The sequence below is a fragment of the Globicephala melas genome, chromosome 2 (assembly GCF_963455315.2).
Source record: "Globicephala melas chromosome 2, mGloMel1.2, whole genome shotgun sequence".
NCBI classification, from domain to species: domain Eukaryota; kingdom Metazoa; phylum Chordata; class Mammalia; order Artiodactyla; family Delphinidae; genus Globicephala; species Globicephala melas.
The window spans coordinates 140,497,829-140,520,496 of record NC_083315.2 but is presented as its reverse complement, the minus strand read 5'-3'; the positions used below and the strand labels follow the sequence as shown (position 1 = coordinate 140,520,496).

The 22,668-nt window shown below is 42.6% G+C and overlaps 1 protein-coding gene and 1 non-coding gene across 5 annotated transcripts in view; both read right to left on the bottom strand.

Annotated features, from left to right (window-relative positions):
* Window positions 1–22,668, bottom strand: part of MTHFD1 (methylenetetrahydrofolate dehydrogenase, cyclohydrolase and formyltetrahydrofolate synthetase 1) — a 58,637-nt gene that overhangs the window by 29,091 nt on the left and 6,878 nt on the right. For 3 of the 4 annotated variants that reach the window (XR_009563144.2, XM_030855205.3, XM_060294893.2), the window contains exons 2-8: window positions 17,480–17,564; window positions 9,579–9,638; window positions 8,852–8,905; window positions 7,846–7,982; window positions 7,624–7,724; window positions 5,718–5,854; window positions 4,716–4,827 (exon numbers count right to left, since the gene is read on the bottom strand). Coding sequence is in view for 2 of the 4 variants with exons in the window: in XM_030855205.3 (XP_030711065.1) it covers window positions 4,716–4,827; window positions 5,718–5,854; window positions 7,624–7,724; window positions 7,846–7,982; window positions 8,852–8,905; window positions 9,579–9,638; window positions 17,480–17,564 (686 nt within the window). In the remaining 2 variants the exon portion in view is untranslated. Of the gene's footprint in view, window positions 1–4,715; window positions 4,828–5,717; window positions 5,855–7,623; window positions 7,725–7,845; window positions 7,983–8,851; window positions 8,906–9,578; window positions 9,639–17,479; window positions 17,565–22,668 lie in introns of those variants that run through there. The other variant, XM_060294894.2, reaches the window with a different exon arrangement.
* Window positions 19,839–19,945, bottom strand: LOC115852484 (U6 spliceosomal RNA). Its single transcript, XR_004039163.1, has one exon. It is a non-coding gene; the product is annotated as a U6 spliceosomal RNA (small nuclear RNA).

Genomic DNA, 22,668 nt, shown 5'->3' with positions numbered 1-22,668 from the left:
ATAATTACACTCCCGTTAAAAGGATACAAGAACTACAAATCTTAGCAGCAAAGAACAGCTATTCAAGAGAACAAAACCCCATGATGCATCACTGCTCACTCACTCCTACACTTGGCTTCAGTGCACTTCCAGGAGGGGCTGGGGACAGGGCTAGACCTTGTGGTTGGTTCTAAGGCAGGACCTGGTAAGATCTTAGCCATTTCACCTCTTTGATCAGATTGCCACAACTAAGAAAGGAAGCCTCAGGATTCAGCCAAAAAGCCAGAATTAAGCGACTTCAGCTCTAGGATCAGCTCTTTCACTAACCTCGAGTCTCCAGCCCCTGTGGGCTCCTTACTGATCAGAAGTCCAAAGGGGCAAAGAAGGATGAACACTACCTATTTCACAAGCTTGAGGAGAATCACGTAAATTGTGTGTGTTTCTTGAGATTGAAAAAACACTCTCCGGGCTTCCCTGGTGGCGCAGTTGTTAAGAATCCGCCTGCCAATGCAGGGGACATGGGTTTGAGACCTGGTCTGGGAAGATCCCACATGCCGCGGAGCAACTAAGCCCGTGCGTCACCACTACTGAGCCTGTGCTCTAGAGCCCGTGAGCCACAGCTACTGAAGCCCACACACCTAGAGCCCGTGCTCCGCAACAAGAGAAGCCACTGTAATGAGAAGCCTGCGCACCGCAACAAAGAGTAGCCCCCGCTCGCCGCAACTAGAGAAAGCCTGCGCGCAGCAACAAAGACCCAATGCAGCCAAAAATAAATAAATTTAAAAAAAAAAGAAAAAACATTCTCCAAACATAAGGGTTTCTCTTCCTACCCTAGATAACATTAGATATTTTCTATATGTACTCTCAGGAGCTGGTGAACACAACCTCTTGTGATGGTTTCAGGCTTCCAGATTATAAGGCAGCAAGCTACGGCAATGGCAGAACACTTCCTCTCATAATCACTAAGGTCGTTTCAAAATGCCAGGGAAATAACGGTTGAGGGTGCCCTTGTATGGGTTTCAATTGTCTAACACACCGAAGTTAGCTAAAAATACCCCTGTACCTCCTTCTATTTATGAATGTTAGTCACTTTCTCCGTGTGTTTCTGCACATACAGGAGACACGTCAATTACTGCACAACCTCACGCTGAACTGGGTGAGCTCAGCTCTGCTCCTTAATCAAATGCTATCAGGGCTGGCTTCAGTGCCCTGTGATGTACGTACAGGGTTTCACGGAAGGTGTGATGTGGTCAGTGGAAAAGTGACTCTGTCTCTAAGCACGTGGCTTCAGTAACCATCAAACATTTTGCTTATCTATCCCAGCCCTAGAATTTCTCTTTCATCTGGAACTATTAGTGCAAAACTACTTAAGATCCAGCTGAGGGACTTCCCTGGCGGTCCAATGTTAGGACTCTGCGCTTCCACTCCAGGGGGCATGGATTTATAATCCCTGGTCGGGGAACTAAGATCCCGCGAGCTGCACGGTAGAGGAAAAAAGAAAACCCAATCCAGCTGAGCCTTGAGTCCTTCGCCTGTAATTTGGGGGCCCCAATAACAGGCTCCAGTATAGAAGCCACTACGCTGGATAGGTTGAGACTGGATTGAGAGGGGTTAGGAATCTGTTCCCCCCTTTTATAACCCTTCCAAATAAAACACTATTAATCCAGCCCTTTTCAAATTATCTTTAGTAAACCACCAGGAAGAACACTTTTACATGCTTCTCTGGCCAATACTTTCTGCTCTGTACTTGAATCTTAAAAAAATATTCCTCAAAAAAAACCCCAACAAAACAAAAACCCATAACAAAAAAAAACAACAAAAAACTACGTACCTTAATTCATCCTTAATTTGGAAAATAAGATGTCATCCCTGAAAGGACCATGCAAACGATTTAAATCAAAATATGAACCAAGAAGTGGCCCAGTTGTGGAAAGTGGTGTTTCAAGAGTGAACATTTGAACCCTCCTGCACTGTTGGTGGGAATGTGAATTGGTACAGTCACTATAGAGAACAGTATGGAGGCTCCTTAAAAAACTACAAATAGAGCTGCCATACGATCCGGCAATCCCACTCCTGCGCATATATCCAGAGAAAACCACAATTCAAAAAGATACATGCACTCCAATGTTCACTGCAGCCCTGTTTACGATAGCCAGGACATGGAAGCAACCTAAATGCCCATCAACAGAGGAATGGATAAAGAAGATGCGGTACATATATACAATGAAATACTACTCAGCCATAAAAGAGAACGAAATAATGCCATTTGCAGCAACATGGATGGACCCAGAGATTGTCATACTGAGTGAAGTAAGTCAGAGAAAGACAAATATCATGATATCACTTCTATGTGGAATCTAAAAAAAGGGGTACAAATGAACTCACCTACAAAACAGAAATAGAGTTACAGATGTAGAAAACAAACTTTGGGTTACCAGGGGGTAAAAGGGGAAGTGATAAATTCGGAGACTGGGATTGACACATTCACACTATTATATATAAAATAGATAACTAATAAGGACCTACTGTACAGCACAGGGAACTCTACTCAATACTCTGTAATGGCCTATATGGGAAAAGAATCTAAAAAAGAGTGGATATATGTATGCCTGATTCACTTTGCTGTGCACCTGAAACTAACACAACATTGTAAATCAACTATACATCAGTAACAATTTAAAAAAAAAAAAAAGGAATGAACACTTGCAAAGAGCAGTCTTTAGGTCCTCCCGCTCACCCTCGGGTCTGTAACAGTGATCCTGCCTTCCTTGGGGAACAGTAACGATACTTATTCACCTATATCCCCAGGATCAGAAAAAGTACAGCTGACCAGGAGGAAAGATACTGCTCTGACCTTATTCATACTTTACCTTCTACATGAGGAATAAATGTGAATAGGAGGTTAAGTTTCATGTGTAAGCCATACGAGACTCAAGAGCCCTACCCAGGTTTTTCTTCTTTCCTCTCTCAAATCCAGTCTAAAACAAAAAAAGTCAAAAGCAGAAATATGATATAGAAGATGCAAGGTTTTAAACAGAATGAGCTTGAATGTCACGTTGCAAGTACTGAAAGTGAGGAGTTGTAGGACAGCAATTTCTTTATCACCCATCAGATAATTACACTACAAGAAAAGGAGTGATCAATTATGAGCTACTGTCTTAAAAACATGGTACGGAGAGTGGGAGGGAGGTTAAAAACGGTGAAGGCTCGACAGTGACTCATGTTCCTGGCAGCTTAGTGACTATATTTCAAACTTGAGATGGGAGGGGAGGAAAAAGAATATTCTTGCTATAACTCTTTTTAACATTCCAACAGATATGGCTGCCAGCAGTCAGAAGGCACACGCTGGACACGGCACCTAGAGGCAGACTAGTGGAGAAAAGGCACAGGACACCAAGCATGAGTGACATACAATGAGAGAAACACCAAGTTCTGCGGGAGGGGAGGGAGGGAGAGAAGGAGTTTGAAAGAAGGAGAGATCATCTCTTTTTTTTTTTTTTTTTATCATCTCTTGCTGAAGGAAAATCAGACAAGGTTTGGAAGGAAGAATGGACATTTTGGACAGAGAGGAGGTGGGGAGGAAGTCATTGGAAGTGATGATCACGGTTGCGCTTTATTCAGTTGTGTAGCCCAAGGCCTGGAGTGGTGCCTGATGCACAGAAACAGTCGCTTGATTAAAAATTGTTCCTTTTTTGAACCCACGAGGTATGTATACAAGTATTCACTGAATTGTCCTTTCAGATTTTACATTTGAAAACTTCATGAGGAAAAGAACAGCCTGCCCCACTAAAGATGCAGGCAGAGGGGCAGCAAAGTACAAACAGGCATGTGCAGGAGAGCATGTGGTCCATTTTACAACAGTTTAAGACAGGTAATCAAAAAGTGTGTGTGAGAAAGAAGGCCACAGAGGTGGCTGAAACTAGTATGGGGCTAAGGAGTCTGGCAGGTAACACGGAAGAAAGAGGCTCACAGGTCCACATCAAGACCCATAAACATGTCAAGAGTGCACAGATGGATCTGAGTGGGAGTCAGCTGGCGGTAGGGAGACCAGGGAGAAATTTATAGCAGTGCATCCAGCAGAGAGGGTGACTCTCAGTGGTGACACTGAGAACAGAGAAGAAAGGGAAAAAACTCATAAAATTTAAAAACGGATCCATACATGGAACGATTGGGAGGGAAACTAAAAGGTTTCAGACTTGTGGGAAGGAAGAATGGTGATGATATCACTAACCAAAACGGCGCAGTGAGGAGTAACTTAGGGACGAGGATACAAGGACAGTTTTGGACATGACTATAATGTTGGCTTTATCCTTGACCTAGGAACAGCCCAGGCCAAACATCTTTGCAAAGCCCTAACTAGAGGACTCTTGACACAATGTGTCCCTCTCCTGGAGTCTCACAGCACTTTGCAAAGATCACACTATATTTTAACCATCCTTTGTTAAAATCCATCTCTACGTGATGATGAAGCGAGAAATCATCTTGCCTCCTCTCCCACCCTCTCCCTGGACAAGGTCATCTTGGACTGCACGGCACGGCACAGTGGCTAAAATCACAGGCTCTTCCTGCAAGGGGCAACTATGCCGTCTACTAACTTCATGCCCCCATGGGTAGGCTGATCACTCTAAACCTTAGCACTTCAAGCCTAAAATGGGACAAGGGGTTCTCGCTTGGGCTTCATCTTCCTCTGCCCAGCCCGCCTCCAGAAACCACCTTTTTCCCCCAGCAACACTCACCTGGGACATAATTGATTCCACAGTCGATGACTATTGCCCCAGGTTTGATCCATTCCCCTTTCACCATTTCAGGCTGACCAGTTGCAACTACCAGGATGTCACCTTTACTTACCTAGGGAAAGACAGTTCTGACTTCAGAAACTGAACAGTGAAACATAAAAAAAATCCAGAAGTGGAAAGGACATCCGTAAGCTTTGTATGAAATTCTTCATTGTCGTCAGCTATTTTATGCAGGCCACACACTGTCTGACAGCTCTTCATATACTGTGCTCATTCCTACACACGTCAAAACCTCCCCTTTCACTACATATTTTACTGAATGGGGAACCTGATGAGAACCTTTGAGACAGGGAGGAGTACAGGCTTGGAGCCACAGGCCTGGGACAACGTCCCTGAATTACATGACACCTGGAGACTGCCCCCTCTTCCCCAGAATGTGGGGACCACCACCTTCAGCAGAGCATTGCTTGGGGAGGATTAAAGAGGTGCTGGGCCTCTCTACTGGTCTGTCGCCACATTTAAGAGACTGCACTGTCAATGGGATGATTCCTGGGAATCATTCCTGGGAATTCCTGGGCTCAGGAATCTGATGCAGGGGTCAAGAACAAGCTGTGACCGAGGTCACAAGACCACTGTCCATAACCCGCTCTGGACACCTCCACCTCTGAGACCACCCACTGTCGCATACGTGGGATCTGGCTGCCATGGGTCAATCCCAGTTCCTATACTGCTAACCCCTATCTACCACCAGATGGACTGGCACAGAAAGAATACAGTCCAAACAAAAATCTGCATAGACTTGGACAAGTTTTAAATTTGAATTTGTTTCTTCATCTTCTAAAACAGACAAGAATCACAGAATTGTTAGAGGGGTTAAACACGGTAATGAGGTAATAAAGTACATGGCAGCTTCTGGCACTTAAATATGAACCATCCTCATTAGGCAAGAACCCCTGCCACACACAGCAACGGGCATGCAAACGCGCGCGCGCGACCCCTTACCTCCTCGCCTAGGTGGGCGGTCTTGGAGTGGCAGGTGGTCACTGTGGCGTGGCTCCACAGAAGCAGGTCATGCATTGGGGCACCAACTATTTTACTGCGCCCGACCACCACGGCGTGCCTTCCAGCGATCTGCACCCCTGAAAGAAAAGCCAGCGTGCATCAGAGAACTGGGGGAAGCTGCCCTCCTTCGCATGCCACCTAAATGGGAGAACTCAGGACAAGTGCACAAAAGCAGGTTCTTAGCATCAAAAAGCAATCTTCCTAAAACCATCCCTTTGTTGGCTACTCAGGGTTTCAGCTACAAGTTGGGACTTGTACATGTGTCCTTCTTGCTGTGGGTTTCTGAGAGGAGCTTAAGCCAAGATCCATTCATCGAGTCATAGGAGAGTGGGGAGAAAACCTACACTCAAATCAGAAAGAAACCCTGACATACAGCTAAACAGCCATATGGAAGAAGAGGACATATTACATTACATGGGAAAAACAGTTATAGGAAACAGGGTGAACGTAATGGGGTGGAGGGAAATTAGATTAGTATCAGTAACCCTTTAGTTCCTCATCCAAATTTCTCTTTTGGCTTAGGGCCTGAGCCACAGGATTATTTGCAGGGAAGTGATAAAGGGGAACTTAACTGTAGTAAAAAATTTTCTTTTTGTTTACTGAGCACCCATTCTTCTGGCATTATCCCAATGTCCTTTTCAGGACTGACATACTCTCCTCAGTAGAGATGGTGTGGGTGAACACCCAAGAGTGAACAAGTGACCATATTTCATCCCCTGGACAATGAGATCCATCCCATGACTCTTAGGCACAAGGATGCAACAGGCTGGAGCTGCTCGGGGCCACCAAGTAGAGCTCAGAACGAGCCACCACGCAAAGGGGAGCGGAAATAAGGTCCTGAGGACTCTACTGAGCCCTTCTATCCAGCCCCACTGAAGCGGACTCTTCCTCAAGGCAGTTTATGTTTAAACTGTGCTTCTTGTTTAACATTAACTCTATCCAAAAAAGGTAAGTTTCTATATAATGCTAACATCATGAACATCTAGAAGTAAAGGCCTCAAAGTGTGAAGTGTTTAGAAGGTAACTTTCTATACTTTTTAGGGTACAGTAAAGGACCTGAAGCTGCATTAGGGCAAATGGTCGCTTCAATATCAACAAGAGGAGGTGGGGAGCCTACAGCTGCCACGGCTCATGGGATTTTTTCTATCAAGTTGGAACACACTGTGTGCTAAGCATGCCGTAGAGTATAAATTTTGCTGTAGGACTGAACAATGATAGCTGTCCCAAGGCTTACAGATTGACCTTTCCTTGCCAGCCACAGAAAATTTTTCACTTACGTTAGCTAAAACTTTCCACTTTAAATTTCTGATCCACTTCCTTTAAACAGGGTGCACTTCCTTGTAAAAAATAACCTCTGCTAAAAAGTATTCATGATGAAATTAAAATACCAAGAGGCTGACTAGGTAACGGGGTAATACGGCCAATTACCCAAGGAATCCATTTCCGATCTACAGCGGTGACTCGGGGCCCATTCTGGGATTCAGACTTTTCACTTTGCACCCTACGGACTATCTGAATCTTTATTATCACATAGGTTACTTTTTCACACAAAATAAATTGCTTTGAACTCAAATAACTCTGAGTTCAAATCTTGGCTCTGCTGCCTCTTGGACAAATTACTCAATCTCTCTGAGAATGTCTTCTCAGCTATTAAACAATAAGAATACCTACCTACTTCATAGGGCTGTTGAGAAAATGAGAATTTAGGTAAAGAAGCCCCTAGCACACAGGTCCTGTGCCAATCAAGCCCACTTATTTAGGGCTCACAGTGTATCTCCCCTATACCTCTGAAGGTCAAGACCAGGCTCCATGAAATGGTGCTTTGTTTTTGTCTGTTTGTTTTTACCTGTCTCCTTGATGAGTTCCAAGCATCCTTTGGGTGTGCAAGGGATGAAACAGTCATTTAGGTCACCTCTAGCAAGTTTTCCAGCACTGATGCTAGTCAATCTAAAACAAGGAAAGTGATCGGCGTCTTTACTCTTTAGAACCAAAATGATGTGTTACTGAAGTAGAAATACATTATAGTCGCAATCATGCAATATGGTACAGAAAGCCAAGTCACACTCACCCGTCCACATCCTTTTCAGGTGCAATAGCGTTGAGCAATGCTTCAGTGTTAATGGGATTCTCTGAATCTAAAGGTAGCTGCACTATGAAACCATGCACATTGAGGTCTTCATTCAAAGATGTAATGCACTTTAACACCTAAAAATAATACCACATACAACTTATATACCACATAGAAATCAACAGGGTGGAGAAACACTTTCCAGGTCAGAAGTCCCATTTTCCCCCCGAGAGTTTAACTGTAGTCCTCTCAGAATGTACCCTGCCTTGGATCCTGAGAGCAACTCTACCTTAACACAGAATGTAACCTTCAGGTGTCTTGCAAGAAATCCAACAAACAAAAGAGCTAAGAACTTTAATAAACTATTACTGCAACAGTAAAATCCATGGTACCATCACCCAAATCAAGATTTCTGTGATGACAGAAATGTTCTGTAATTTGTACCTTACAATAGTGGCTACTAAAATACTTGAAATGTGGCTTGGTTCAACTGAGGAACGGAATTTTAAACTTTATTTCATTTTAATTAAATGACCACATGGGGTTAGTGGCTATCCTGCTGGACAATGCAGATGTAGAACATTTCCACGACCTCAGGAAGTCCCTTTTCCCTCCTGCCGCTTCCCAGTTAATCCCCCACAGTTCTGACTTTACTAACCCATGATCTGTTCTGCCTATTCTTGAACATCACAGAAATGAAATATACATTTCATTTTTCAAGTGCAGGTAACAACAGGACAGTGATCAGTTTTCAATGAACATCGCAGGTGATTTGCAAACAAATGATGCAGCAATCACACTGTGAGTACCAAACATTCATACCTAGCACTGCCCCATTTACTCTGTGGGTATTTTCAAAGATTTCTGAAGGCTGAGTCTGTGAAGAAAGAATTACCTGGAGGTTTCATGTATGCTGAATGCATCAGTCCCTAAAGTTGCACTAAACTAAAACCAGAGAGGAAAGCATTTCAGCTGCCCTCTTAACAGTTGATTCTTAACAGCTCACCTCAGATTCTGTGGCCGTTCGCGGTAACTTAATGTGCGTGGCTTTGATCCCAATCTGCAAGAATGAACATTTAAAACAGGTGCATGGCAAAAGGACTTGAGACATGGGCCCATTTCTTCTACAGATGTGACTAAGACAAACCAGGAGGTGGCAGGCATCATTTCACCCTCATATATCCTGAAGAACGAGTCTCTCACTTTGACCCATCCATCGTTTACTTGTTAACTGTCACCACAGCACTTAAGCAGTTTTATGTCCACTATTCCTGCTCTTTGTTTTTTGTTTTGTTTTGTTTTTGCGGTATGCGGGCCTCTCACTGCTGTGGCCTCTCCCGCCGCGGAGCACAGGCTCCGGACGCGCAGGATCAGCGGCCATGGCTCACAGGCCCAGCCGCTCCGTGGCATGTGGGATCTTCCCGGACCGGGGCACGAACCCGTGTCCCCTGCATCGGCAGGCGGACTCTCAACCACTGTCCCACCAGGGAAGCCCTATTCCTGCTCTTTAGAAGCAAGCAGATCACTGATTAGAAAACATTCCAGGGCAAACCAGAGGCTGAAGCTCTGTCACCCATTTCTAACTTGCGAAATACATAAACTGAAGCATGCTGTGGGTGATAAAAGTTTTTGTGGGGGGAGCACAAAGGGGAAGGGGTGGCAGACAGGACCTGGGGAGGGGGAGGGGTAAGAGTGGAGGGCGGGGGCGTTGGCGCCGCTGTTCTGGGCTTTACCTCTTCAGCAGCCTTCAGCTTCACATTTATATAAAGATTAGAATCATCTCTGTTGCCGACCTAGAAAAATAAAGACATGCAAATCAGACGATTAGGGAAAGGCAAAGTGTATGGAAAAGCTTCTAAAATTTTAGTTTTGACAAAAGGAATATTTAATCACGAGACTCCTGTTAGGGTGGACCTAATCCTAGCTCTCACGGAAGAGACGCCCACGCCAGGCAAAGGGCAGTCTGCTGCCTCAAGACAGAGGAAGAAGCATGCAGAAGCCAAATCCCCTGCCCCACCATGCTAGGTCTCACTATGTTCCCTGTTTCTTTAATCACGGACATATTTAGTTTTCCACTGTAATCATTTATCTAAAATTTTCCTTTACAAATATTTTTCCACGTTTCGGTGGTTGACATTTGTCCTTTTCAAAGTTGAAACGTCCTCTCGGGGTGATATGCCACAATAAGTTTAGTTTCTCCCAAAACTGCAGAGGGAAAAACGGTACGTCCTTGACACCAAAGGTAACTGATGCATGGTTGCTTTAAACAGGACAACTGTGGAGAAAGAAGCTGGCCCTAGGAACAGAGTATCTCCAGGTCTGGTCACGCTGATGCAGTTACTGGAAGCTCCCCTCAGGCTCACAGAGCACGGCCTTACTCTTAGCTGCAGGTGTCCTTTATAGAGAAGTCTCAGTTTTGCCAGTGCTAATTTGAATTTCAAGAGCCAGATGAATGCGGTGAGGGGAATTTTATTTTTCTATGGGTTATTTGCACCTAAGTGCATTAGCTGCTTCCTGTGGGGCTTCCCTAGAATTTTAGTGCCTCTCATGTTTCATTTTTGTCATTTTATATATATGACCTTTGCCCCTATCATCCAACCTTCATTGATTCAGTTACCAGATTTAATACACTCTGGGATTTTTAGAACAAAGTAGGAAACAGAGTACTGTTTTTTCATTTTTATTAATATTGTAAACAAAGAATTTTGCCTGCCATTTCAGTTCTATAAGGATCAAGTCATTAGCCCCTGCAGTTGCTGACCTGCAAGTACACCCTGAAAGGAATTCAGGGTGCAGCATTCCATGTTTTGGAATATACGGGCCCCTTAGATAGTTCAAATGCATGTCTTAGGAAGAATTTCAATGACCCCAGATTCTTGCATCTTCCCACACATAGAAAAGCCCTAAAAGTATTAACTGAGGGGACTTCCCTGGTGGTGCAGTGGTTAAGAATCCACCTGCCAATGCAGGGGACATGGGTTTGAGCCCTGGTCTGGGAAGATTCCACATGCGGCAGAGCAGCTAAGCCCGTGAGCCACAACTACTGAGCCTGCGCTCTAGAGCCAGCGAGCCACAACTACTAAGCCCGTGTGCCACTACTGAAGCCCACACACCTAGAGCCCATGCTCCGCAACAAGAGAAGCCACTGCAATGAGAAGCCCGTGCACCGCAACGAAGAGTAGCCCCCGCTCACCACAACTAAAGAAAGCCCGCGTGCAGCAGCGAAGCCCGACACAGCCAAAATTTAAACAAATGAATAAATAAATCTATTTTTTTTAAAAAGTATTAACTGAGATAGCTGATCCTGTGACCAGCAGTAGCCTTTCACTGAGATCTTGACTGCCTGTATCTCCCAGCCCAAATTCACACACACACACATTATCTATATACTGGCTCCTCCCCTACCTCTTTGGAACAGTTCCTCTGAGCAATTAGAGACTGTCACTGTCTCCTAGGCTATAGCACTCAGTAAGACACTGAATAAACTCAACTCACAGCTCTCACGTGGTACGTTTTTTAAGTTGACAATATTTATAACTACAATTAGTTATTACGACTTAACTCGGAGATTAAATGGTTTTATCACTCACTGCCGGTTTTTTTTTTTTTATAAATTATAACTTGTCTGTTCTATACTTTATCTTCACCTCTCATGTAGCTAAATGCAACTGTAAGTCACTTTTCCAGGAATGGCGTGTGGGCATTTTGCTGAGTCTGTGTGCACCTGAAAATATTTCTCTGCTGTCTTTGCACTTGAAGGCACTGAGTTTGTTTGGCTGAGTTTGGAGTCATGACATTTTCCTTCAGAGTTGCTGTCTTTGGCATCTAGTGTGACAGAAGTCTGAAGTCTTTTGTTGTTGTTCCTTTATAGGTAGCTTTTCTGTCTGAATGTTTCTGAAGGAATTTTTCTGAAACTCCAAAACTACCACCAGTTTTTTAACAGAAAGCTTAACAGTTATGAGCATATGTCAAAATCTTACTGTAATCCTAATGCAAAGAAAAAGACCTCTTAAGATCCAGTTCAAATATTCTCATCCAGGCATTTCATAGGGAAAAATGGTTATATAATCATTGATAGACTGGATGCAAAAAGAATGTTTAGTTGAAGAACAGTAGATTCTTGACTGACAGGCAAGTGGGTGGATGGCCTACTGGTTTCCCAGAACAAATCTTAATCCCATTATAGTTTATTAAAAAAAAATCACTTAAGCATTTTATCAGAAATACCAAGTTCTTCCTTGAAGGACGTGAATTACATCATCCAAAAAACGTCCTATTGAGACAGAAAAGGAAGTGGGCAGGGCACAACCATTACAAGAATGACACAACCATTAAGAACAGGATACCACAAAAATTGGTTAGAACACATTAGGTCCAAGATGGCGGAAGAGTCTACTTCCAGTGGACCTTGAGCCTTATTATACACTCATTGTAATACATCAGCATATGCTAAATGACACACCCATGGGTGCCATGACAGTTCCGAGGCTGACCATAAAAGGCCCAATTCCTGGAAGTCCCTGCCCTTCCTCCAAAATACCTGGACTAATCCTCCCACGTGTTAGCCTATGAAATTACCCAGCCCATAAAAACTAGCCACCCCCACACCACGGAACCACTCTCTCCTTTTAAGATGGCCTACGCTGTCTATGGAACGTGTATCTCTCTAAATAAACTTGCTTTCACTTCACTATGGCTCACTCTTGAATTCTTTCCTATGCAAGGCCAAGGACCCTCACCTGGCGGCCTGTCTGAGGGACTCACCCGAGACCTGGGATATGACCATCCTCTTGTGCCCCATTTTTCCTACAACACTATCGTAGAACAAGTTAGGGATTTTTTTTTTTTTTTACACCAGGAATCTACAAACTGTTTCTGTAAAGGGCCAGGCAGCACATATTTTAGGTTTTTCAGGCCACATACTCTGTCATACCTTCTCTTTTAACCATTTACAACCTGAGCAGTTTTGGACATGGGCCACAGTTTACCAATCCCTGTTTTACACCATAAAATATCTTGGGCATTGGTCTACTGATTAATTTTTCTTCTGCTCCAGGAGCCTTTTGTAAACATTCAGGCCAATTGAGTTTATTTTTTTTGTTTTGTCCATGTCTTTTGTGAGGACTGAATAATTTACTATCTATAAAGCGCTTTAGGGTTTCTCTGGTGGTGCAGTGGTTAAGAATCTGCCCGCCAATGCCCGCAAGCCACAACTACTGAGCCTGTGCTCTGCAACAAGAGAAGCCACCGCAATCGCACACCGCCAAGGAAGAGTAGCCCCTGCTCGCTGCAACTAGAGAAAAGCCCATGCGCAGCAACGAAGACCCAACACAGCCAAAAATAAAATAAATAAATTTATAAAAAGCACTTTAAATAATACCTGGTTGGAAGCAAATGTTATTATATTATTAGTAACTATTTTATGGAAATACAGCCTCATTTGTATCTCTCTTTTTTTAAAAAATTTTTATTCATTTTTGGGCTGCGTTGGGTCTTCGTTGTGGTGCATGGGCTTCTCATTGTGGTGGCTTCTCTTGTTGCAGAGCATGGGCTCTAGGTGTGTGGGCTTCAATAGTTGTGGCTTGTGGGCTCCAGAGCACAGGCTCAGTAGTTGTGGCACACAGGCTTAGTTGCTCCGCAGCATGTGGGATCTTCCCAGTCCAGGGCTCAAACCCATGTTCCCTGCATTAGCAGGCGGATTCTTAACCACTGCGCCACCAGGGAAGTCCATCATTTGTATCTCTTGTGATGAAAAGCCAAGTCTTAATTTCCATTAAATATTTAACTATTTGTAAGTTATCAGTCCGCTGTTTTAAAAGAAATTCCAACTTGTAGGTATATATGCCTGGACCAGATCCTGAATATCCTTAATACAATGCTAATGAATTAGAAAAACGAATGGGAAAAGCAAATTGATTTTGGAGACAGATAGAGCTGGGTTCGTATCCAGACTCAGTACCTTCATGTCTGTGGCTTTGGGCAAGCCACCCAAGATCTCTGACCACCAGTTACTGTTACTGAACACAAGTTAGGGTGCTCCAGGCACAGTGAGGCCAAACAAACTGAAATGTCGGAGTTTGGAGCAAAGAAAGGTTTATTGCAGGGCCAAGCAAGGAGAATGGGTGGCTTGTACTCTAAAACCCCAAACTCCCTGATGGTTTTGAGGGAAATGCTTTTATAGGCAAAATTTGGGTTGAGGGCTACAGGGTATATGACTTTCTTTTGATTGGTTGATGGTGAGGTAACAGGGCTGTATTCCAGGAATCTTATGCTCAGCCTGTAGTTGCCATCCTCCACCTGGGGGTCTCAGTTCTGCAGAAGAACTCAAAGATATTGTTATGTATATTCCCTGAGGAGGAACTAGGACCCTGCCCCAAGGCTGTGCTACACCACTATTTCTAGACTGTTCCTCCCATGTTTCTGCATCCCCTCCCTTCCCTGATTAGCAACTGTTTGAATCTGTCCTATGGAACTCAGGGAAGGTCAAGAAGGCTGAATGAAGCCTATTTCCAACAAACAAGATATGGGGGACACAGGAAGGATTTGTACCAGGGAGGGTCCTGCTCGGTTTCATACAGCTCCCATCTTGCAGGGGTAGTATAAAAATCAGAACCACTAGTAATATATACAAATCATTTGAACTACAGCAGTCACTCTACATAAGCAGTACTGTTGTTCCCTCTGTAAAGGATGGGGAGAGTGGGTGTAGCTGGATGGATTGTGATCAGATTTGCATTTTGACAAGGGCTACATTTGCAGTTAAAAGGACTGAAAGCATCCAGATCAGAAGCCTGTAAGCAGCTGACCAGTGGCCCAGAGGGAGGGAGCAGTAGAAATCAAAAGAAGGGACGATATCCCAAGAGCTTATGAGAGGCATTACCAATAGTACCTTAGTCCCTAAGGGGATGTAGAGAGCAGGGAGATGCCCAAAAGAGACGGCTCAGGTTTCTAGTTTGAGTGTGTGGGAAAATGGTGGTGCCTGTCACCAGGATGGAAAAAAAACAAGAGGTCTGAGGTGGCACAGATGTGATTACAACATAATCTGTGAGCCTTGCATCATAGAAAGATGTTGATTCTGGTGCTAAAGTACAAGATTAATATATTCTACCACTGTTTTATTGCAAGGACATAAGAGACAAGCTGCAGAACAGTGTTTATGTAACAAAAACACTTTGCAATCAATAAATTTAAAATAGGAGTTTGGAAGTCAATTTTTAAAAAGCAGGAAAAAAAAACCCTCGATATTGCTACAAAAAGGTTTACAGAAACAGATTTCTTGTCTACGACATTTACTCATCCTACAACAAACAATTCACAAGAATAAGCCAAGAAATAACTGGTCCCACAAAAGTACCAAGTGGACACCCACAACATATACCTTCGATTCTTAGTAATTTGCAAAAATGGAAAATCCACCACAGCACAGGACATACCAGGCAGAACAACAGGCCTTCTGTGCTTTTCTTCTCAACTAAGGCCTCTCGGATGATGAATAGCAATGGGGGAAAATATTTAAGTACTATTCACTCTGAAATTCTTGATGAACATGGAACAGAAACTTAGCAAGGGATTAAATGATATACATGGAGACATACATACAGAGAGAAATGTGAAGTGAGGAAGCAGGTGTTTCTGAAGGGAATTTCAAATGCAAGCTATCAGTTTCCTGTCATCCCAATCAACCCTTCAAACATTCATTTGTACATCTGGCCATATGACACATATTTATTAAATACCTCCTGCCTATTTATTGAAGGCCTCTTACTGGATGAATCTGGAGCTCTTGAAAGAAACCTCAGATAGGAAGTATTCTCCCATGTAGCTATGGGACTGGGGGAGCTCACTTAGGGAAAAAATAAGGTAGAAAAGAAGTCTGAGGGCTGAGCGTTGAGGTATTCGAGTGGTCTAGGTATCAGGAAGGTATCAGGAACAACAAGCAAAAAAGATTAGAGAAGGAGTGATGTCCTAGAAGCCAAGAGCCTAGAACCAGAAGAGATCCAGGTTTACAAGTTCCTGACCTACAGCTGATATCTGGGGTCAGATAAAACTGCGTTAAGGCAATGGTTCCCAAAGTGCGGTTCACACACTTTTGCCGGAACCCCAACACCCTTTCAGAAGATTTGCGAGTGCCATAATACTATGATGTCATTTGCCTTTTTCACTGTATTGACATCTGTATTGAGGCTGCACAAGTTAGGCTGTGTAAGACTGCTGATGACTTAGCACTAAATCAAGACAATGGCACCAACCTGTACTAGTCACACAGTCTCAGTAAAAAAAAAAAGACACCAATTTCACTTAGAAGTGCTCTTGATGAAGCAGTAAAAATTATTTTTATTAAACACTGACCCTTGAGTACATGTCTTTTTAATATTCTGCATAAAGAGTGGGGAAGCAATCACAAAGCACTTCTGCCACATACAGAAGTGGTTGTCACCACGAAAGGCACTTGAGCGTTCTTGCCTTGCAAGCAGAGCTAGCAGATTTTTACATGGAACACCATCTTTCCTTAAAAGAACAACTGACAAATAATGATTATTTGGGCTTGAATATTTGGCAAATATTTTCTCAAAATTGGATAAAGTGAGCCTGCTACTTCAAGGAAAATAAGTAATAGTATTAATTACCAATGACAAAATTTGAGCTTTCAAGCAAAAATTGGTATTTACGTACTCCTGTGAGCTTGACAACTTCTCAACACTTAAAGACTTTTCTGATAAGTTTGTTGGTGATATTAATGATTATGATTTTTAAATATTGCATAATGAAACGTGTTAACATTTGGAAGACCTGCACAATTCAGTGAACCATTATTTCCCAAATGGGGAATGAAGGACATAACAAAACCAGACACAGGTAAATAGCCATTCAAACTGCAACATGAAACAAGATTTTGATTTAACAAAGTATGAAAGTTCACTGATAACAGTTTCAGAGTCCACACTGCAACTACCTTTTAAAAACTTTACTTACTGAGTCCTTATAGTATTAAAGAAAAATATCCACAACTATCTGGGAAGACTATTAAAAGAACTCTTCCTTTTACAACCATACATCTGTATAAGGTCAGATGTTCTCCATATATTTCAATCAAACCAGCATAGCAAGAGACTGAATATAAAAGTAGATGGGAATCCAGCTGTCTTCGATTAAGCCAGACAGTACAGGGTTTTGCAAAAATGTAAAACAATGCCCCTCTTCTCACTCAATTTTGTTTCTAAAAGTTACTTTGTCATAAAAATGTTACTTATGCTAACACACAGTGAGCTTACTCTTGGCATTTTAAAATATACAAATGTCTTTAAAACTCTTAGTTTTAATTTCTAAATAGTATATATCAATGGATAAATCCATATAAACGAAAGTTTACGGGTGTAAAGCGGTCCTAAGACCAAAGGTCAAGAGATACTGGATTAGGGAAAGGTACCCACAGAGAACAGCAGAGGGCCAGGACAGGCCAACACATAGAAGTTGAGCTGAAGAGGAGGAGCCTGCAAAGAGAAACTGAAAAGGTCTGAGGTTTCACAGAAGCCAAAAAAAAAGAGGAAGCGCTTTGATGTGCCTGTTGTCTTAAATGCTATCGAGAGATTGAGAAAGGAAGAAAGATATTAGTAGAAATACACTATCACAATACCTGTAAAATTGCCAGACCTGGTGTGAAACCAGGTGCTTGCTCCTTCATCTGAATGACTTGGTTCTTCAGTCTCTCCCTTATTTGCCTAGAGAAACAGGAAAAAATTGGAGTTAACATTTAATGTTTCAAGCCACAAATAAGCAATGTGTATTACTGGACGTATTTCTCTTTTAAATTAAAAACACCTTAATTAACAGACATTATCTGATATAATATGTACCCTGTACCACGCATCAATTTTCCAGGCCTCAAGTAGACATAGAACTTTTCTAACTCTTATTGACACTGACTGGGCCATGGGGTATGGGCCAGTTTAAAACATACTAGTTGAATATATAAAATAGACAATCAACAAGGACCTACTGTATAATACAGGGAACTCTACTCAATATTCTGTAATAACCTAAATGGGAAAAGAATCTGAAGAATAGATACACGTATATGTATAACTGAATCACTCTGCTGTACACCTGAAACTGAAACATTGTAAATCAATTAACTCCAATATAATATTAAAAATAATTAAAAAAAATACTAGTTGATGCCATTCAAAATCATACAGTGAACAAATAAAAACTTGGACCAGCACTTCTGGAAGGCTGCTAATCCTCATCTTTTTCAGCCTTTCCACTCTTCAGGTGCTGTAGCAAAAACGTTTGCGGGAAAGAACTCAAGCTCACACCTTCTGCTCAACCTACCCTACCTAGTAAGATGATCACAGGGTATCCACATAAGGCTGAATGATAAATCAATGAATCCCACTCTGAATTCAATATGAATTTACAAATTATATCCTAATTCACAAAAGAATTTTCCTTACTCAAGGTTGAAAGTATAACCTCTTGTGAAACAAAGATACATCAACTTACTAACACACAACTCTCAACAATACAATAAGACATCAATTAATTATATTACATCTATAAGTAAACATTCAAAGTAGTCCAACCTTGTCCAGTTACGATACAGTTATTAACTTGAACAGGATCTGTCTCTCCTGAAGAACCAGTTTTGTCATTTATCTTTTTTCATCCTAACCACACTTGACAAACAAATATACCCGGACATTAGCAAGCATCTCTTCCCTCATCCTAATTTGGTTACTCCCTTCCCCAGTTCTCCACACTTGACAAATATCTGGCATAAAAAGGCACAGGAGTCACAAAAACAGATTATGTGTATTAGCCTAGTAAACGGTAAGAATGTTGAACGATACAAGAAGTCATACCGAAGACTTCAAAATCTTCTAAGCTAATAGACTTGTTTTTTCAAATCAGTATTCTATAAATCGTATCGTTCAAAAGAAGTATTAATGGACTGTTGGATTTCCTTTTACTGGGCTCTGACCTGAACAGAGGCCACAATTCTGCCCTGACACAAGATAACAGGAGATACTATAGCTGCCAAGTTTTCCCTAGGCTGCCACTGAAACTCCCCAGCAGTTCCAGCCACAGCTGTTTCTCCTGCATGATGATCAAAAGTGCTGCCCGGGGAGCTGCAGAAGGTCTGTCTCTCCCAGGGGCCAAGTTTCCAGACTCCACTCTCTCCTCTCCCCTTCCTTCCCCCAACCACTGTATGATCACAAAGTGCTAAGCAAAGGTTTCCACTGCTTCTCCTTAACCCTCTAGACCCAAACAAAACCCACGGTTTGGGGTGGGGGTGGGGGTAAAGAGCCCACCATTCCTGGCACAATGTGAAACAGTAAGGAGACAGAACAGTGAGAAGAACTGAACACGTCTGAGACTCTCAATAACCCTCTGAAGTACGTGAGGGAGAAAAAGCTTTCTTATCCCTGCTCACAGATGTAGACACAGGCTCTAAGCAGTCAGGTCGGGTGGCTTTCCCAGGGCCAATTTACAGAAAGAACAGCAAGTGCAAAGGCTCTGAGTGGGTAATTGAGGCCCAAGGGGAAGCAGTAATCAAATGAGGTATACAGTCATTTATTTGAAATGTGATGGGAAGCCATTAGAGGGTTTTCAACAGGGCTGACATGATTGGACTTACAGTTTTTTTAAAATAGATCTTTATTGGAGTATAATTGCTTCACAATACTGTGTTAGTTTCTGTTGCGCAACAAAGCGAATCAGCCATATGCATACACATGTCCCCACATCCCCTCCCTCTTGAGCCTCCCTCCCACCCTCCCTATCCCACCCCTCTAGGTCATCGCAAAGCACCGAGCCGATCTCCCCGTGCTATGCTGCTGCTGCCCACCACCCATGTATTTCACATTTGGTACTGTATGTATGTCGATGCTACTCTCACTTCACCCCAGCTTCACCCTCCCACCCCATGTCCTCAAGTCCATTCTCTACGTCTACCTCTTTATTCCTGCCCTGCAACTAGGTTCATCAGCACCAAGAATATGGAACACTTCATGAATTTGCATGTCATCCTTGCACAGGGGCCATGCTAATCTTCTCTGTATCGTTCCAATTTTAGTATATGTGCTGCCAAAGTGAGCCCTGGACTTACATTTTTAAAGGATTATTCTGGCTGCTGAATTGGGAACAGACCCGAGAGGGAATGGTGAGAATCAGGGACAGCAGCAAGAAGTCACTGCAATTGCAAAATCCAGGCCAGAGGTGATGGTGGCTTGGATTAAGGTATCAGTGGTAAGCTGGCAAGAAGCAGATGTATTCTAGATATACTAAACATGAAACACAGAGGAAATGCCAGGGCTACAGATGACTCTCAGGTTTTGGGGTGTGTGAAATGGAGCTGGGAAGACGGACAACTACAAATACTTTAAGAACAGAGCAGACTTCATACTGATACAGTGAATTTATTTACCAAATCTTATAAGGATTGTAGAATAAGTAAGCATTTGAGACCCAAGGAAGGAATCTAGGGACAAATAAAAATAATACTTACACCCAGCAGGTAGCAAGCTACAGGAACTCAGTACTACAAGGTGGTATAGGTGGAAAATGTTGTTTCAGCCCAGTAGGTTAAGAGCAAAGAACAAAATGTTCTGTATTTTCTATGCTATAATTTAAATGGGTCTAAGTATGCATTTTTTTCCCCTAAAAAAGATTATAGCTTGAGATCAGTTATACTGACTCCCTTAAACTTTTTCTAAGAAGCAGGACTGTTTTAAAAGTTGCATTAGCAGGGATATTCTTCCAACTACAAAGATTTGTTTAAAAGCTAACACTTGGGCCTCTGAGACATGACCAGAATAGCAATGAGACATTTTTAAGTCTCATTTTAAGCCACAATCAGCAAGAACTAGACAGCCCAGAACACTAAAGCAACCAGTGGAAAATTTTCTGCCCTGGTGAGGAAAAAAGAAAAAAAATCAAGACAATTGTAATTACGTCTCTGTTAAGTCCCTTAAAATTATTTTCCTGCCCGGTTTTCTTGGTTGGCCACTAACTGAAGCACCTTAAAACAAAAAGTGGAATAACAAAAGCCAAGTGTCAGGTGTGTCTGAAGTTGAAGAAACTACAGAAGAAGAACATGGAGAGAAAAATTAATACTCCCTCCCTCGTCTATGTTTATTTTAGGGTCATAGAGCTGTGATGAATTAAATGGTGGGAACCCCTTTAATTTTTATAGCTCATTTCCAGAAAGTATAAATGCTATAATGGAACAACTTTCGAATCACTGAAACCTCCTAAATAAACAGAAACTTCCTTGAATTGCAGATGCCTCCCATTTCTATCCTCGGCCCCATGAGTTATACCATCCTGGTAAAGATTCTGGGGGCAAAGTGAGGCAGAAGTGGGCATGTGGAGAAACACCCCTGATCCCTGAATAGAACTACACATGCCAGTCACACCATCTTCCATCAACATTCTCTAAAATCTAAGGGAAGACATATCTCAATCTTGATGTAGGAGAAATCAGTACAAGAGTGCCAATGAAGGTAGCAGGACCAAGTAGCAGTAAACCATTGAAGTCTCTCTGGTCCTGATGGACAGATACTAGTAAAATAGTCATAGCTAATTAAACATGAACAGACACAGATGCAGTTTTAACTAAGTTGCTACTGGTATCTAGTGGGTAGAGGCTAGGGATACAATCACATATCCTACAATGCACGGGACAAAGAACAACAAAGAATTGTCCAGCCCAAATGTTAATAGTGCCCAAGGATGAGAAACCCTGCTACTGGTCAATAAAATGCAATGTTTGCGGTTATCTTTTCTAAGGTGCAAAAATCACAGTGGAAATCATTTATAGTTCAACCTGTCAAAATTTGTTTGAATCTCTATGGATAAGAGTTATTTGCGTGACTATCAGTTTTCTCCAAGTTGACTTCTCCCACATATAGTTGTCAAAGAGCCTAGTCAACAAAAGTCAAAGGTGTACATCCCTACAGAATCGCATCACCCTTGAAGAGTCCTAGTCAGAGCCTAGTATCTCTAACAGTCACCCAGATCTCTTGCCTCAAGTCTTGTACAATTATTCCTCAAAAAGTCCACTATGAATTCCAACTCATTCTGTTTTACATAATGGCCTATTTTCAAATTTTGGACATTTTATGATTGAGAAAAAAAAAGTATTGCTAAAATAAAATGTAACAAGGACATTTCAACAGAAGCTACAGGTAGGAAAAGGAGGCAGTAATGGGTATTTAGCTACATGGCTAAGAAATCTACATGACGGGAAAAAAGTTGCCCAGTCAACAAACACTGAAATGTAGCACAGGCTTAGAGGAATTTGCAAGTGATCTTCAAAAGGTCCACAGAGGGGACTTCCCTGGTGGCGCAGTGGTTAAGAATCCGCCTGCCAATGCGGGGGACATGGGTTCGAGCCCTGGTCCGGGAAGATCCCACATGCCGCGGAGCAACTAAGCCCGTGTGCCACAACTACTGAGCCTGTGCTTTAGAGCCCGCGTGCCACAACTGCTGAGGTGCGCACGCCTAGAGCCTGTGCTCCCCAACAAGAGAAGCCACTGCAATGAGAGGCCAGCGCACGGCAATGAAGAGTAGCCCCCGCTCAATGCAACTAGAGAAAGCCCGCGCACAGCAACGAAGACCCAATGCAGCCAATAAATAAATTAATTAAAAAAAAAAAAAAAGGTCCACAGAATAGGCCTTTAAGTAACTAATCAGAGAAAAATCAAGAACATTCATCTTCAACATGCAGGGCTATTCTAAACAAGGACAGACATTTCTCACCCTCCCCCACCCCCACAAGGAGACTGTTGTTATAAGATTTTACAATGCAGTACAACACAA